This window comes from Mesoplodon densirostris, chromosome 2 (genome assembly GCF_025265405.1).
Source record: "Mesoplodon densirostris isolate mMesDen1 chromosome 2, mMesDen1 primary haplotype, whole genome shotgun sequence".
NCBI lineage: Eukaryota > Metazoa > Chordata > Mammalia > Artiodactyla > Ziphiidae > Mesoplodon > Mesoplodon densirostris.
The window spans coordinates 142,075,607-142,091,660 of record NC_082662.1 but is presented as its reverse complement, the minus strand read 5'-3'; the positions used below and the strand labels follow the sequence as shown (position 1 = coordinate 142,091,660).

The 16,054-nt window shown below is 44.7% G+C and overlaps 1 protein-coding gene across 1 annotated transcript in view; it reads left to right on the top strand.

Moving 5' to 3' along the window:
* Positions 1 to 17: 17 nt before the first annotated feature.
* The window catches only part of LOC132476396 (dual specificity tyrosine-phosphorylation-regulated kinase 3-like), a 22,883-nt gene continuing 6,846 nt past the window's right edge, over positions 18 to 16,054 (top strand). Inside the window, exons 1-4 of the mRNA XM_060078347.1 lie at positions 18 to 108; positions 13,038 to 13,195; positions 13,297 to 13,589; positions 15,411 to 15,522. Of these exons, the coding sequence (XP_059934330.1) occupies positions 18 to 108; positions 13,038 to 13,195; positions 13,297 to 13,589; positions 15,411 to 15,522 (654 nt within the window). The remainder of the gene's footprint in view (positions 109 to 13,037; positions 13,196 to 13,296; positions 13,590 to 15,410; positions 15,523 to 16,054) is intronic.

Genomic DNA, 16,054 nt, shown 5'->3' with positions numbered 1-16,054 from the left:
AGGCTGGGAACTGAAGCATGGGGGGCGGGGCCGGAGAAGGCGGGGCGGATCCCTGCGCGGAGCGGTGCACCCTTTCGCCTCACCCCTTCTGCCGGGCTCTGCGCCGAGGCGAGTGGCTTGAGCGGGCGCGTCTGTAGTATCTCTGGGGCCAACAGCGATTCCGTTCATTTTTACTCCATCAGCGTTCTAGTGTGTTGAGTAGGAGCTCTGCCAGCTCTCATTCCATGCAGTTTAGTTCAGCTGCACAAAATTAATTGAACTCGTGTTTTCTTAAACTTGCAGGCCTCTTGAATGGTTTTCTTCAGGGCTTTTGTTTATTAAGATCTTTACATTTTATTGCACACTTGGGGCCTCAGCTAGAATTCTTTCCGAGATTTTCTCCTTCCTGTTTTTTAATTTACATGAGGTGATAATAACAATAACAAGGAATCCACTTTAGTCCGAGGTTTGACCTCCTGTTAAGAGGAAAAAACTATACAAATGAGCTTCAAATGTGTTATTCAAAACTTTTTTTTTTTTTTTTTTTTTGCGGTATGCGGGCCTCTCACTGCTGTGGCCTCTCCCGTTGCGGAGCACAGGCTCCGGACGCGCAGGCTCAGCGGCCATAGCTCAGGAGCCCAGCCATTCCGCGGCATGTGGGATCTTCTCGGACCGGGGCGCGAACCTGTGTTCTCTGCATCGGCAAGCAGACGCTCAACCACTGTGCCACCAGGGAAGCCCTAAAACATTTTTGGTCAAGAAACCCCACATTTTTGGACCTTTTTAGGTACCTTTTGCATTCAGGCATTATTTGGGGGGATTTTGTTTCCAAAGCAATTTTAAAAACTCAGAGTGCTTATTAAAAAAAAATTTTGAGGCATAGTAAAATCAAATTATGGTTTGGCTTCTCCCTAGCAGTTTGATCTTGGGCCAATGCCTTATCCTTTCTGAAACTCTTACATTCTCTGTAAGATGTGGAGGTAATACCTACTTCACTGGGCTTCTGTGAGAAACCACTGAGATAACGCATGTGATATATTGCAGGGTGCTTTGAAATTTTCCCATAAATGGTAGATATTAGTCCAAAACAAACAAACAAAAAACAGTCTCAGGCAGGGTTGAGGGATTGGGTTTCCCTGAAAGGGACTGCTGTGTACCCTGGAGACAAGGATTTAATTACCTGGGGTCCTGGCCCCTACTAAACTTAATTTTGCTAATGAAAATTTCAGAGCAGAGTGTCCATCCACCAAGAAAAAAAAAAATCCTGATTGCTTTAATTTGGTGATATAGTCACACAGAGGAGAAGTCCATCTGGGCTATAACAAAGATGAGGCCTTGCACAGTCTCTGTCCACCACCATCTCTGCCCTTAATCTGGGGTCAGCCACAGCTCCATCTCCTCCTGCACTTCTGACCCACCATGCCTTTATTCTGAACCACCCCAGCCATAAAGCCAACGTCAGAGGAGCCCAGAGGAGGAGAGTGCCACAGATCCTTCTCCGCTTGGGCCCCCACCCAGCCACACTCGGGGGGGTGTGATGCCAGACTCTGAGCTGTTGACCAGGCCTGTTGCAGTACAGCCATGGTGGAATCTGTCTCTGACCAAGGAGCCGAGGAAGGTTATTCAAGGGCATACTAGAAATTTCAAGCTGTGAAAACTATTGTACACACCATATGTCCTGGCTAAGAAGGCACAGATTAGCAGCCTAAAAATTTATTCATGGTTGACAAGTAGGAGCCAAGACCCAAGGGGATTCTGTACACAGCATCCTGCCTCCCTATTGGCAGAGCAAGATCTCCCTTTCCCCAGGAGGGTGCCATCCCTACTTCTCTGCCTGCATCAGGGACCTGTGTGCTCCCTGCCGGTGGCCCTGTTGCTAGGCAAGCTGGCTGAACCCTGAGTCCAGCAAGCCTAGATTCTTTAACTTTCCCTTTGTGGCTCCAGTACAGCCCCACAGGGCTACCAACCTGCTGCCCACTCTTGGGTAAGCTGCAAACACAGGCTCTCTTTGATTTATGATTTGTATAAAAGGAAAGGTAGAAGTTAGAGTCCAGAGGGTAGAGCCAAGAACTGTCATTCACAAGACTTCAGCCATAATCAAGGAACTGGCAACACATGCCTTGATGCATTTCGTATTAGCTATAATCAGTGACTCCATTTTTCTCCCCTTTGAGGAGTGTCTACAATGGTTAGACGTGGTTATAATATGCCTGTACCAACACTGTATGTCAAATTTGTTTGGGGCAGAAAGCTTGTGTCTTTTATTCACAGATCTTCAGATCAAGAACTGTACTCAAGCAGCTATACTCAAGGAAATACACCTGAGGCTCGTTAGCCACAGCTGGACCTGATTTAGATGATGAGCTCCTTCATTTTGAACAGATAAAGGAGTGAAATTTGAGGGGACCTGGGGAAGAAGTTAATATGTTTTGCATTTAAGAGGCACATGCGTCATTGAAGGGCAGAGGGTAGATGATGGTAGCCAGACTCCAAGAGGGCTCTCAGTGGTCTTCATGTGCTTATGTGGTCCCCTCCCACATGAGACCAGGGCTGACTTCTGTGACCATTAGCATATGGCCAAAGTGATATTGTGTGACTCCTTATGGCTAAGTCATTGTCATTTCTACCTTGGTCTCCTAGATTTCTTGCTCTGGGGGAAACCCCCCACCATCTTGAAAGGACACTCAGGAAGCCCTGTAAAAAGGTCCGTGTGGAGAGGAACCCATCTCCTAGCACCAACTTGCCAGCCATGTGATTGAGCCACCTTGGAAGCACAGCCTCCAGCCCTGGGCAAGTCGTCCCATCCCACATGCTTTCAAGCCTTCCAGCTGAGGCCCCAGCCACCAGGGATCAGAGACTAGCCATTCCACTACGCCCTGTCTGAAGTCCTGATCCACAGAAGTCATGAGATGGTAAATAATTGCTGTTTTAAGTCATTAAGCTTGGGGATGGTTTGTTATGATGCACTGGATAACTAATACAGGAACCCAAGCATTTCTCACTCCCAGTGCATCCTGAGATAGCCAGTTGGTCCATGTCACTGTGATTGAAGCCACAACTGTGTACAGTGCAGCTGCTCTCCCAGGAAATCATCCTCCACTGGCTCTTTTGCTTACGATGTGGAAATTGACAACCTAAAAGCCTAAGATGTTGAACTCACAATATAAAAGGGGGACACAGGAGGCAAAGATACGCACATCAGATGCTTGCACTTGCAAAATAAAACCACAAGGCAAATTTGAAGAAGGCAGAGTTCCACTTTGCCCAGCTCAGCACTGATATGTTGCCTGGTATTCAGGGATAGGTGGGTGCCAGCCAAGACCAGAGCACCCAGTCTGAGAACAGCTGCATCCACTTCCCAGCCAGCCTGCCACACATGCCCTGGGAGCCCTTAGCTGCCCCCTGCTTCAGCAGGGTGAGGACTTTCTTTGTGAGTTTGATGCCCACCTGTCCTTTCTCTTTTCTTGGGACTGCTCAAACTAGATATTCTGCAGGGCTTTTGAAAATCCCCTTTCCTCTTCATTGCCTCCCCCAAACTCACACACCCAAAAGCTAATGAACCTGCGCGATCCCAGGTGAGGCCCGTAGGAACCCTCAGACACTGGCAATTGGGCAAAACAAGAGTTGTATAGCTGCTCAGAAGTAAAATCTTTTACATCTCAGAAAGTTACAGTTATTTCCTTGCCTGGGATAGATCTGGAAGGGACTGATCTAAGGTTTCTGTTGCAGAAACCTGTCGTTGGAAACTCTCAGAACCTAATAGACTCTGGGAAAACACCACAGATGACCTGCATTCCCAGGGACCTTTGAGCTCGGAGCTGGATGTCTGTGGTGAGGAGGAAGGAAAAGCCAAGGGCATGGGGTGACTGAGGAGGAATGGAAGCCCTGCAGCCAGCTGTGGGCTTCTTATTGTGGCTGTAAGAGGGAAGACCAGGCAGGGGACAGGCAAAGTCTAGAGGCAAAGCCCTGGGGCTGAGTCAAGATGCTTCCTTAACTTCAAAGTCAGGATTTCACATAGTACCAGACCCTTAGAGAAATGTTCCTTTGTAACTGATGCCTAATGTACTTCTGGATCCTGTGATCAAACCTAGAGCTAGAACTGCCCAGATCACACAGCAGAGGCTGTAGATGAAAGAGGCTCAGGGGACAAGTGCTGCAGGTATATTGCTGAATGTCACAGTTCCTCTGGTTCTGTGCTGTCCACGGCCAAGCCAAGCCCAGACAGGCTGGGTTTTGTCTATCATTTCATTTCTAGAGGACTTGAAGGCAAGAGAATTTCTAGAATCTGGGATTGGGCAACACTTCTGGAGTATGGGAAGGCTGGATGTTTAGGGGTGGATATCCAGAGAGGGGCAACTCTGGGGAGGAAGGGCAGGAACATGGGCTTCACGTCTGCAAGCGCTGATGTCTGCTTCCTTTGCTTTGGAAAGAAGCAGATGAACATCTTTGCTCGGGTCAGTGATGTCAGCCCAGCCTAGGGTTCAGGTCCAGCCTTCAGAGAGCCTGTAAATTAAGGGTGGGGACAGGATTTGACCCAAAAGTATCCCTTACAACTAGTCACAATGCCCCATTGCCCTGCTTATCTACCAACTCCACTGTCCCTCAGGCTACACAGGATTAATGACAGGGAAGAACACCGTGTGACAATGGAGGCAGAGACTGGAGGAATGCAGCCACCAGCCAAGGAATGTCAAGGGTTGCCAGCAGCCACCAGAAGCTAGGAGAGAGACATGGAACATAGCCTCCCTCAGAGCCTCCAGAAGGAACCAACCCTGCTGACACTTTGAGTTTAGACTTCTGGCCTCCTGAACTGTGAGAGAATAAATTTCTGTTGTTTTCAGCCACCCAATTTGTGGTAATTTGTTAACCGCAAACAAATACAAGAGAAACCAATACAAGCCCTGTGAAACTAACACAAGAGGAGTAAAAACATATGCTCACAAAAAGTTCCGTACACAGGGGCTTCCCTGGTGGCGCAGTGGTTGAGTCTATGCCTGCAGATGCAGGGGACACGGGTTCGAGCCCTGGTCTGGGAAGATCCCACATGTCGTGGTACAACTGGTCCCGTGAGCCACAACTACTGAGCCTGTGCACCTCAACAAGAGAAGCCACCGCAATGAGAAGCCTGTGCACCGCAACGAAGAGTAGCCCCCGCTCGCCGCAACTAGAGAAAGCCTGCGAGCAGTGACGAAGACCCAACACAGCCAAAAATAAATAAATTAAATAAATAAATTTATTACAAAAAAGATTTTGTAAAACAGGCAAAATACAAATGATATAGCTAGTAGTATTAGTAAGGTTATAAATAAGAATTTAAGCCTAGAACTTCTATTAGGTGCAGCCCAGTATATCCCCAGGTCATCTGACTTAGCCTGTTCTATACCAGTTCTTATCTTTAAAGGAAATTATATATTGGTATTGTTTATAAGGCACCCGACCCAATTTCCTACTGTTATTAGCTGGTTATCCTTCGTATGATTTAATATACTAAAGGAGCCTTTAAACTTGAGCATAGCCTGGTGTTAGCCACATAGATACATACCAGAACTGTGTGAGGTTTCCTTGTCAGAAACAGGAGGTTATGGTTTTTGACTGTGATTCCGCTTGGTGTTCTGACTGAGCTTGAGTGACCCTACAAGAAAATTCATATTTATGGTCAGAGTCGGAGCAGGTATTATTAATTGGCCAGGTGAGGGATATCACCTAGTAATATCAATAGTGGCCTAAAGAGAACTATAATTTCTTTCTTCTAGAATAAATTTCCTAAGGGCTATCCAATTAGAGCCTTGGAGTGGAGAAATCCACCAAAGTAATCCAGAAGAACTGGATATAGGTAAATAGCCATAAAGCCAACAATTGGATTAACTTTAAACGCAGTATAAGATTGTGAAATACATTCGGTTCATAAGCAAAGTTGTGAGCAATTATCAAAGTAATTGGTAGACAGGCCTGGTCCAGCATCTTGGGTCAGATGTCTATTTCAGATGTCGTCTTCTCATCCTAGTCTGAAAGTTTCTCCTCTGTTTGAGTCTTGTTTTAAGGTGATTTTAAGGTCAGCAATCCTCTCTCTAGGCCAGTCCAGTGCAGGGACACTTTTGGAAACATTAATCCAAGAGTCAATTCCTTTCAGTTTCTCTGTGCATGAGCTAGTTAAGAGTACCTGATAAGGGTCTTTCCATCTAGGTTGGAGATAGTCCTTTAAATGATGTATTTTCCAGTATGCATAATCCCTGGCTACAGGTCATGAGGCATCTGATCTTCATCCAAAGATAGATTACTGAGATAAACTTCAGAAACAAATTAGAGTGTCCTTTTAATAATTCAATTAAACTTTACAATAATATAACATAATAGCAAGGAGCTGAATCGGAAGTGAGGCTTAAGCAGTAAATACAGACCTCAATTAACAAAACTAGAATTTGATATCCACTAAAACATAAATTTTTCTCTCTAAAATTACCCTCATTTTTACCAAATATAGACAAATGAAGATTAATTTGTTTGCATATTAAGTCTAATTTTAATAAACTTGGCCTGATTACTTAGGTAAGTGTAATTGATCATGTAGGATCTTTTATATTGGCCGTGGGGAACTTTTCATTAGGAGTCTCGGACTGAATTTTTTTTTTAAAAAGCCCTCTCGGGGACTTCCCTGGTGGTCCAGTGGTACGAAATCCACCTTCCAATGCAGGGGACACGGGTTTGATCCCTGGTTGGGGAACTAAGATCCCACGTGCCACAGGGCAACTAAGCCTGTGCACCACAACTACTGGCCTGCGTGCCACAACTAGAGAGAGAAAGCCCACGCACCACAACTAGAGAGAAGCCTGAGTGCTGCAATGAAGACCCAGCACAGCCAAAAAAATGAAGAAAATAAATAAATTAAATAAAGTAAATGAATATTAAAAAAACAAAAGACCTCAAGGTCAAGGAAAGCAATGCCAAAGGCTTGTCACAGATTTTGCCTTACAGATTTGGGTGAATTACTCCCTTTTCAAGATCCCCACAATATCACCAGCCAGGAGGTTGCCTTCCTTATTTACCTGATAAGGCTACTGGGAACCTATGAGTTTCCAATTTCTGAAGGAATCAGGTAGACAGAAAAGATAAATGTTTCAATTCTGTTTACAGAGGTATAACTTACCAAATTGCTGTAAGTCATAACTAGCTTGAGGGAAGGGTCTGCTTATGTCTGGAAAACACAGATTAAAAGCCAGTAATGTTTTAGACAGAAACCATAAAAATTATAACCACATTCATCAGTTCACTCAGTCCTATGTAACTACTCGTTTCTGTTAATAGTTTCATGAAGCCATCCGGTTTTCCACTAGAATTTTTAAATTTCTTACCCAGTTCAGCAAAATGCTCTAAAAGTTATCAGAAATCTGTACTTGTCCAAAAGTCCTTGCTATGAATCTTCTTGAAGAGGAAGCATTTTTGCAAAGGCATAAGTGTAAGACAATAACTGTCTATGAAGGACAAAAGACTTAAGAAGGCACAGTTAAAGACCTGATTACAATGCTATTGACAAAGAAACTTGGTTACTGCTGTGACACTTTAGGATAATAACCAGAATTACGACGGATAAATTTTACCAGGACATACCAGATTTTTAGGAATTGTAGGTAATTTCTAGACTATGTATATTAATGATATTTACCCATGCAATACAACCTAAGAAGATTTATTACTCATTTGACAATAGTTCCCATGTAATTTAACATACCAAATGAACCTAAATAGTTTAATACCTCTCTTTGGGATGTTTCAGGGTGCCCTTTGAAGCTAGCTAGAGGTCAAAGTTAGCTAGAGGTCAAAGGAACATCTTTAGAATTTGATTTGGGAACTTTGTCAAAAAATATCTAAAAGTTTTTAAAACTCTTGGTCAAATAGGATCATAGGTCACTGTGAAACAATGCTTATCCACTTAACCAAAGTGACAAAAAGATTTCAAAGGCAAGTACACACAGTTATAACATATTACCAGTTAAAGGTAAAAGAAACTTTACAATCTGTTATCAAAAGTGGCTCAATATTCTAAGAAAACTGTGTCATCTTAACAGAGAGAAAAACCAAATTCAGGTTTTGCACCAGCTTATTTCTAAAATTCATTTACTCAATTAAAGTTATTCTACACTTAGCCAATCCTGACCATGGTCGCCAAAACTGTCGACTGGAAAAATATGCACAACATGAGAGTTGTGAGTTAAGTTTTATTTGGGGCGAATGAGGACTATAGCCCAGAAGACAGCCTCTCAGATAACTCTGATAAACTGCTCTGAAGAGGTAAGGGCGGAAGTCAGTATATATGTGATTTTGGTGAAGAGGGATACATGCAGTCAAGCACACATTTTGGCAGAAGGTTGTTGCTACTCATGAGGAGCAGATGTCTCCATTTATGATTTTAGTGATTCTCTAGATATGAGAAGATGCAAGAAACTGGGCTCATAAAACCTTCTGAAAATATCCAACTATCTGAAGGCCTGTTCTGCCAATGTTTCCCAGAACACAGAAGGCCTCATTCCTGATCTCTACCCTAAACTCCTTTCAGGGTGTGTTGAAGGTCAGCAACTGCAGTGGCTTGAGACTTCATTTTTGTAGTGCCCGATGGCAAGTGACAATTTCTAGTTGGAACCACACACCAGCTGGGTGAACTTGGACAAGTTGGTAATCTTTGAGAATGTTTTCTGAATTGTAAAATAGGGATAATACCTATCTCACAGGACTGTTATAAGTTTTAAATGAGAAAATATATGTAAAGCACTTCTGATGGTACCTGGAACATAATAGACTTAATAAATGGTAATTAGGGATTTCCCTAGTGGTCCAGTGGGTAAGACTCTGCGCTCCCAATGCAGGGGGCCGGCTTCTAACCCTGGTCAGGGAACTAGACCCTGCATGCATGCTGCAACTAAAAGTCTGCATGCCGTAACTAAAGATCCCACATGCCTCAACGAGGATCCTGCGGGCCGCAGCTAAGACCCAGTGCGGCCAAAATAAATAAATGAATATATTTTTTAAAAACGGTAATTATATTAGAAAGAGTCCTGGTTAGGTTTTCAAACTTCAGAAACATAGTTTCACATGGCCCCTCAGGTCTGTCGCTGGAACTGGTCATGTTGACTTGGGAAGAGTGAGAAGAGGTGACAGATATTTTGGGAAAAGATAAATCTTTCTGGGGTTAGGGATTAATAAGGACAAACTTCAGGATTTAGGAGACATCGAACCAAGTGTCTACAGTATTGGAAGAAGCATAGGGATTTTATTTGTTGCTGTTGTTGTTGTTTTCAAGATTCTGAAGCATTAATGGGGCAACTTTCAAAGCTTGGGGAAGAGAGAGAGAGGGAAGAAGTACAGGAAGTGAAACCTTGCAGGACCCTGTGGGGCCCTCCAAGGTATAAATCCTTTCCATGTCCCCTGTTTCTTCTCTGTAGGAAATAGTCTTCATTCAGCCTCCTTGACCTTTCCTGAGTTCCAAAGGGCAGATTCAAACAGTTGCTTATCAGGGAAGGGAGGGATTGCAGAAAGAAAGGAGGAGCAATCAAGAAACAGTAGTGCAGCATGGGGCAGGTTCCTGGTTCCTCTTCAAGGAATATACATAACAATATATGTTTGAGTTCTTCTGCAGGAACTAAGGCCCCCTCCCAGGTGGAGGATGGCAACTTCAGGCTAAGCACTAGATTCTGGGAACACCACCCTCTTACCTCACCACCAACCAATCAGAAGTCTGTACAAGGTAGAAGATAATGAAGACTCTGACCCCCTCCCCAAATGATTCTCCTTTTGAAAACTTTCATGGTCCCGCAGAATCTCTGGAGTTGGTTTTTGGACACAAGTCTGCCTTCTCCCCAGGTTGCCAGCCTCCTGAATAAAGCAACCTTTCCTTTCCAAGCAACACTTGCCTCTCAAGTATGGGTTTTTGAGTGGTGAACAGCTGAACCTGAGTTTTTGGTAACAGAAGTCCATGAGGTTCAGAAGAGAGATAGCTTTCTGAAACTTCAGAAAAATGACATGGTTTTAGTGTTTCAGTGAGTTAAATCTCTGTTTCTGAAAATAGCTATACATGTTTCTGGAGCTCAGGTGAACTTGAGGTCGACACAGCTTGGGGAAAATGGTGAGTTTCATACATTCTCTATAAATGATTTTTTAAAGTGCATTCCAATTTTGTGATTAATGTGGTATACTATGCATTATGGCACATCATGCTGCAAAGACTAATTTATAGTTATTGAAAAGAATTTAAACTTAACCCACCAACAGGTGTTTCATCACAAAATTCCAGGTGCATGTGGCCATAGGAATATTTTCTTCATCTTTACATTTGAAACTGTTATAATCACATTCGGAATGTTCTGATGATTTTTGAAGAGGCTGGAATAGTCCCATTTTTCTTGTTTATTTTTTAGGGGTTCCTTATTTTGCAGATATATTAGAACTGGCTTCAACAAGCAAGCAGGTATCTTACAGGATATTTGGCTAATCCACGATAGGTAAATCTGGCTTTAGCTGCACTGAGAGAGACAATGGAAATTTTGAACTACTCTTGAGTGGGGCTAGGGAGCATAAGCAGATAGGGTAGGGGATCCTTGGAGAAAAAGAACCAGGCATGGCTTTCTTGACAGAAGCCATTTTGTTATCTAAGCCTGGCCACAATGCTTGCCCTTGCACAGGTCTCAGTAATTAATGATCTTAAGGGAAGAAAAGAATGCAGAAACATTACCTGTTATTAGGCAAGAGAAGTTCTAAAGAGTCCCAGTTCTCTTTCAGTGGCAAAAATTAGCCTGAAGTGCTCAGCTACCAGATCAACTGGAACCTAAGGGATAATGACGTTGACTTTTTTTTTTTTTTTTTGCTGTACGCGGGCCTCTCACTGCTGTGGCCTCTCCCGTTGCGGAGCACAGGCTCCGGACACACAGGCTCCGCGGCCATGGCTCGCGGGCCCAGCCGCTCCGCGGCATGTGGGATCTTCCGGGATCGGGGCACGAACCCGTGTCCCCTGCATCGGCAGGCGGACTCTCAACCACTGCGCCACCAGGGAAGCCCCTGACTTTTTTTTTATAACAAATTTAATCAGTTATACATATACATATGTTCCCATATCCCCTCCCTTTTGCGTCTCCCTCCCACCCTCCCTATCCCACCCCTCCAGGCGGTCACAAAGCACCGAGGTGATCTCCCTGTGCTATGCGGCTGCTTCCCACTAGCTATCTACCTTACGTTTGGTAGTGTATATATGTCCATGCCGCTCTTTCACTTTGTCACAGCTTACCCTTCCCCCTCCCCATATCCTCAAGTCCATTCTCTAGTAGGTCTGTGTCTTTATTCCTGTCTTACCCCTCTGTTCTTCATGACATTTTTTTTCTTAAATTCCATATATATGTGTCAGCATACAGTTCAAAATGTTCATAGCAGCCCTATTTACGATGTTGATGTTTTATGAACTTCATGACTTCAATCAACTGAAGCTTGAGCTCTGTCAATCATGAATATGCTTAAAACTTCTCCAGTTTGACAGTTCTGGGAGACACTGTTTTGGGAAAGATCCTCAGGGTTCTCCTTACTTGCTGCAAGTAATAAATCCTTCCTTCTCTCACTCTTTGATTTCATTGCATCTTTTGGCTCAACACCCACCAAGAGGCAAACCCAGTTTCTTGGTAACGGGAAGGGAAGAAAGGGAGTAAATGATGTAGAAGCTGCTCAGGAGCTGGAGCGCACAGGGCAGCAGTTCAGCTGGGGTGTGGGGGCTCCTGCTAGAGCCCTCATTGGGCTTTAATCCAGCCACACTGTTATGAAACAGGGGCTCTTTGAAGAAATTACTTGGGTCACTAAGGTCGGAGGCTCATGAAGTGCCAGCATCCTCGTGTAATCCTCCCTCCCGTGACCTTGGGATCAATAGCCTAAAGACAAAGGAGGCCTCTGTGCTTCCTATCTCAGGGGCAAGAAGGGGAGCAGAATGCTTCAAGGTGGCTTACTTCAAGCTATGTCTTAAAGCAGACTTGGAGAGAGCAGTGATTCAGAAGGAGGTAAGAAAACTTGGGGGGACAAGTCCTATCGAAACGTTTAGTGCAGTAAAGTGGTCTGAGGGGTCCACATAAGTACTAAGAACAATGATTATTTAATACAATTTTGCAACCTTAGAGCTGGAAAGGACCTCAGCAACAATCTAGTCCAAACCTTTCGCTGCCATGGAACTCTTCCTTCAAACAAAATCTTCCATAGGAGTCTAAATACAAACCCACATGAAAGCAGGATTGTTCTGGTTGGGGAAGGGTGGGGGAGGGGCTGGGCGAGGTTAGGAAAAAAAAGCTTATTCATAAGATTAGAAAAAAATTTTAAATCATCATGGAAGAAAATCTTTGAATTTATATTTTTATCATACGCTAAAGAAAACATTGAGTGTAAAGTTCCCCAAACTGACACATTAGTAATTTATAAAGTGAAGAGCCTTTGGATTTTAAGGGCATTTTTACTAAAGACATGAGAACAGGGACTCTGACTTTTAGTCTCACGGAAATGAGCCTTGGATGCAAATGTTCAGGTTTCTGGACTATGCTCTGCAGGCTTGGGGCAATGAGTCTCCAAGCCTCACCAGGTGGCGCCCGTGTTCGGCATTTCCATAACGTTTCGTTCTCTCCTCAAGGGTCAGACAGCCTGCCTCGTGTTTTGTAGGTTTAGATAATCCGACTGGCTGTTACGCTCAAGAAAACAACACTTGTGTTCTTCTGTTTTAACCTCCTTCCCTTTCACTTTCGTTCCAACTATCCAAATCCGCTTACCCTTGGTGTTGCCGAGGCATCTTAACTTTTCAGAAAAGTAAAGGGAAAACCCCCACCCATTCCAAGGAAGAAGACAGGAAGAGCCTTCTTTCCAGGGGGTCTGGTGCAGCAGGACGAAGGCTGGGAATTTGGAGACATTTAGTTCAGGCTTTGCCAACCACAGATCTCCTCTGGCCTCACTTTCCTCATCCTTAAAATGGCTCTGAGCCCTACCATCCGTGGCATCCCATTGCAGGGGAGTCAGACATACCTCACCTTAAATTCCGGCAAACCCTCCGTCAGGGCCCTTCTACCTCCCCAACCGCGGCCCTCAGGCCTCGGCCAGCGACCAGAGAACCTCAGGCGGCGGGTTCCCAGCCTCCCGCCTCTCACCTTCCTGGGCCAGCGAGAGCTTCCGAGACGCGCGCCGCTCAGTGGGGAGTGGCCTCGGCCCCGCCCCCGTGCGTGGCCACATTGTTGCGCCCAGGTGTTTCAAGGGGCGTACCGCGGTTGCTAGGCGACCACACCACTCCCCTTCCCGCCCCTGCTGCGCCTCTGGCAGTTGTCGACCCCAGCCAGTCCCGAGCGGACGCGCTCGGAGCTGCACTGTGTGGAAGAGAGGTACCGAGGAAACGTCGCGGCCCGGGAGGCAGCCGCCCCAGCTCAGGTGGACGCTGCTCGCCTGACCGTCCAAACGCCGCCCCTCCCTCCGGGGGGTCCGGAGCTAACGGATGGGAGGCACAGCTCGCGGGTCCGGGCGGAAAGATGCGGGGCCGCCAGGAGACGGACTGCCGCCCCAGCCGCGGAAGTAACGGCGCCGGGGGATAACGCGCTGGGGCTCCCGAAGGAGCCGCTGTAGCTGGCAGGCGAGGTCGGGGGGCGTGGATGGACTGGGCTGGAGGTTGAGCGAGCCCCCAAGCAGTAAGGACGAGGGAAGGGGTCTGACTCCCTCTCCGGGACTGGCCCACCCTCTTCCTCTCCATCAGCTCCCCTGCTCCCAGCCCAGCGCGGGAGTGGGCTAGAAAGGAGTTAGGGAAAGAAGAATTCCCACCCTGGGGATTATTTCTGAAGTCCTACATCGGGGGTATATGGTAGGAACTCTGAGAAGCTGGGATTTTTTTGGTGGGGCTTTTTAGCAAACTGGGGGAGACAGGGAGCAATACCTTTTCAAATAAGCCCTGTTGCTCAGAGCAGATAACCAAGGGCTTTGCCGTGAGGGGTGTAGGTGAGGGGCTCTGCCGAGTAGGACTTTTTGTGGATCGTGTTTTGAGAGATTCTCCACCTTTCATAGGATTTTACACCTTAATGGAGAGTAGGGACCACCTGCCCACCTCATTTGCATGGAGACTACCTTTGGGTAATTTCCTTTGGCTCTTTATAGGAAATCTTGTAGGTCTTCAGTCTGTCTTTTTCTTTGTAAATGTGGACGTCTGTCCCATTTTGTTTGTTCGTGCTGTTGGCAAAGAATCAGTCACATCCAGAATTTTTGGTTCTTGTCAATGAAGCAGTTCCCGTTAAAGGTATAATTTTATCAGAATGTAAGCATGTTTTTTAAAAAGAGAACATTCCAAAAATAATTTGTAGTGGGTTTTCTGTTTGGTTTTTGTTTTTCGGTTTTTTTTTTTTCTCTTTGTACTCCTATAACACATCGATTAAGAAAACTCTAGAATTTTACAAAACAGTTTTTATAAGCCACTAAAATATTCCAGCATAGTTTTAAAGATTAAAAAAAATTCTTCCCTTGCAGCTGGCTCATTATCATTGTATTCATAGTATATCATGTAACAATGATACAATGAAATGCTGATGTGTGTTACTGGCAAATCCATGTTCTTGGTGGCAGATGAAATACATTATTCAGAGCCATCTTGTGGATTAAATAAATCCTCTCCGTCTTTTGTGTTCCCTTACAGCGGTGGAGGGAGGCACAGCGTTAAAGAGCAGAGAAATTATCATTTGGCATTTAGCTTCCACCATCCACCCGAAAATTAAGTGGGTAAAGATGTGAAATCCAGTACGTTTTGTAATTTAGAGAATCCCTATAGTATTTGCTGTAGAATTCACTGTAGTTTTCTACAAGTTAGATAGATGTTAAGTAGGAAAGTAAATAAATAAATATAGAGAAAGCCCTAAGAAGGCCTTTTATTTCTTGCTTGTGAGACCCAGAAGTGCGTAGACTGGAACTATTCTTCCCTTTACAACATGTGGCCAACGGCTCAGAGAGGAAGGTAGAGTAGCCAGTGGTAGAGCTGAGATTAGAATCCAAGTCTCCGACTTGAAAATACAGTTCTCTGTCTTGTTTGTTTGTTCTGGTTAGCTTTTAGGCTTCAGATTTCAACTAGCCTTCGTTTTCAAGTAGTAGGTTAAATGAGATTCTTTTGATGGTCCCTATTGTTAACAACATTCAGAAAGTAAGACTTATTTTAACAATTTCAAACTATAAACCTAGAAGTGCTGTCCTTTCTTTAAAAATAAAAAAAGGAGGAAAAGTTGGGTTTCCTCCCTTCCTCTGCCAAATACCCCTGTGGTGTGTATTCAGTGCCAAAATGCAGTGTGGACATTTGTTTGTATTAATTATTCTTTGTAGCAGATATGAAGCAGTTAAAGGGTGTTTTGGAAATACAAATTTATATACTTCAGTTACTGACAGATTTTATCTGTAATCCTTTCAACTAGATTGGATGATTTTGTCTATGACAGTGTCGTGATAATAGATGAAACCAAAGGCTCACCCTGTTCAAATGCACTCTGCAATCCTTCTGAACCACCTCTACCCAGAAGACTAAATGTAAGTAAATGAAGTAATTCTTTGAGCTCTAATGGGCCTGGAAAGGAGGAAGTGCTACTTTAAATGGTCAAGGTACAGTTACATGTCACTGGTAACCCAGGCTCTTTTTTATTCACTTTTGGTTTCTCTTGACTTTGAAATAACAATTTCTGTGGTCCAAGTTCAGCTTTTCAGAATGATTTTGATTTGGAGCCCACCTATCCCTTTCAATCACTGGGGTAAATAGGGAAAAAAACGACATGCTACTTTTATCTAGATAGTGTTTGTTTTTTTTTTTTTTTCTGCGGTACGCGGGCCTCTCACCGTTGTGGCCTCTCCCGTTGCGGAGCGCAGGCTCAGCGGCCACGGCTGACGGGCCCAGCCACTCCGCGGCATGTGCGATCCTCCCGGACTGGGACACGAACCCGTGTCCCCTGCATCGGCAGGCGGACTCTCAACCACTGCGCCACCAGGGAAGCCCTAGATAGTGGTTATTTTTTTTTGATAGAATGATATGTACAGTATATTATGATGGCTCATTTTAACAAGAACA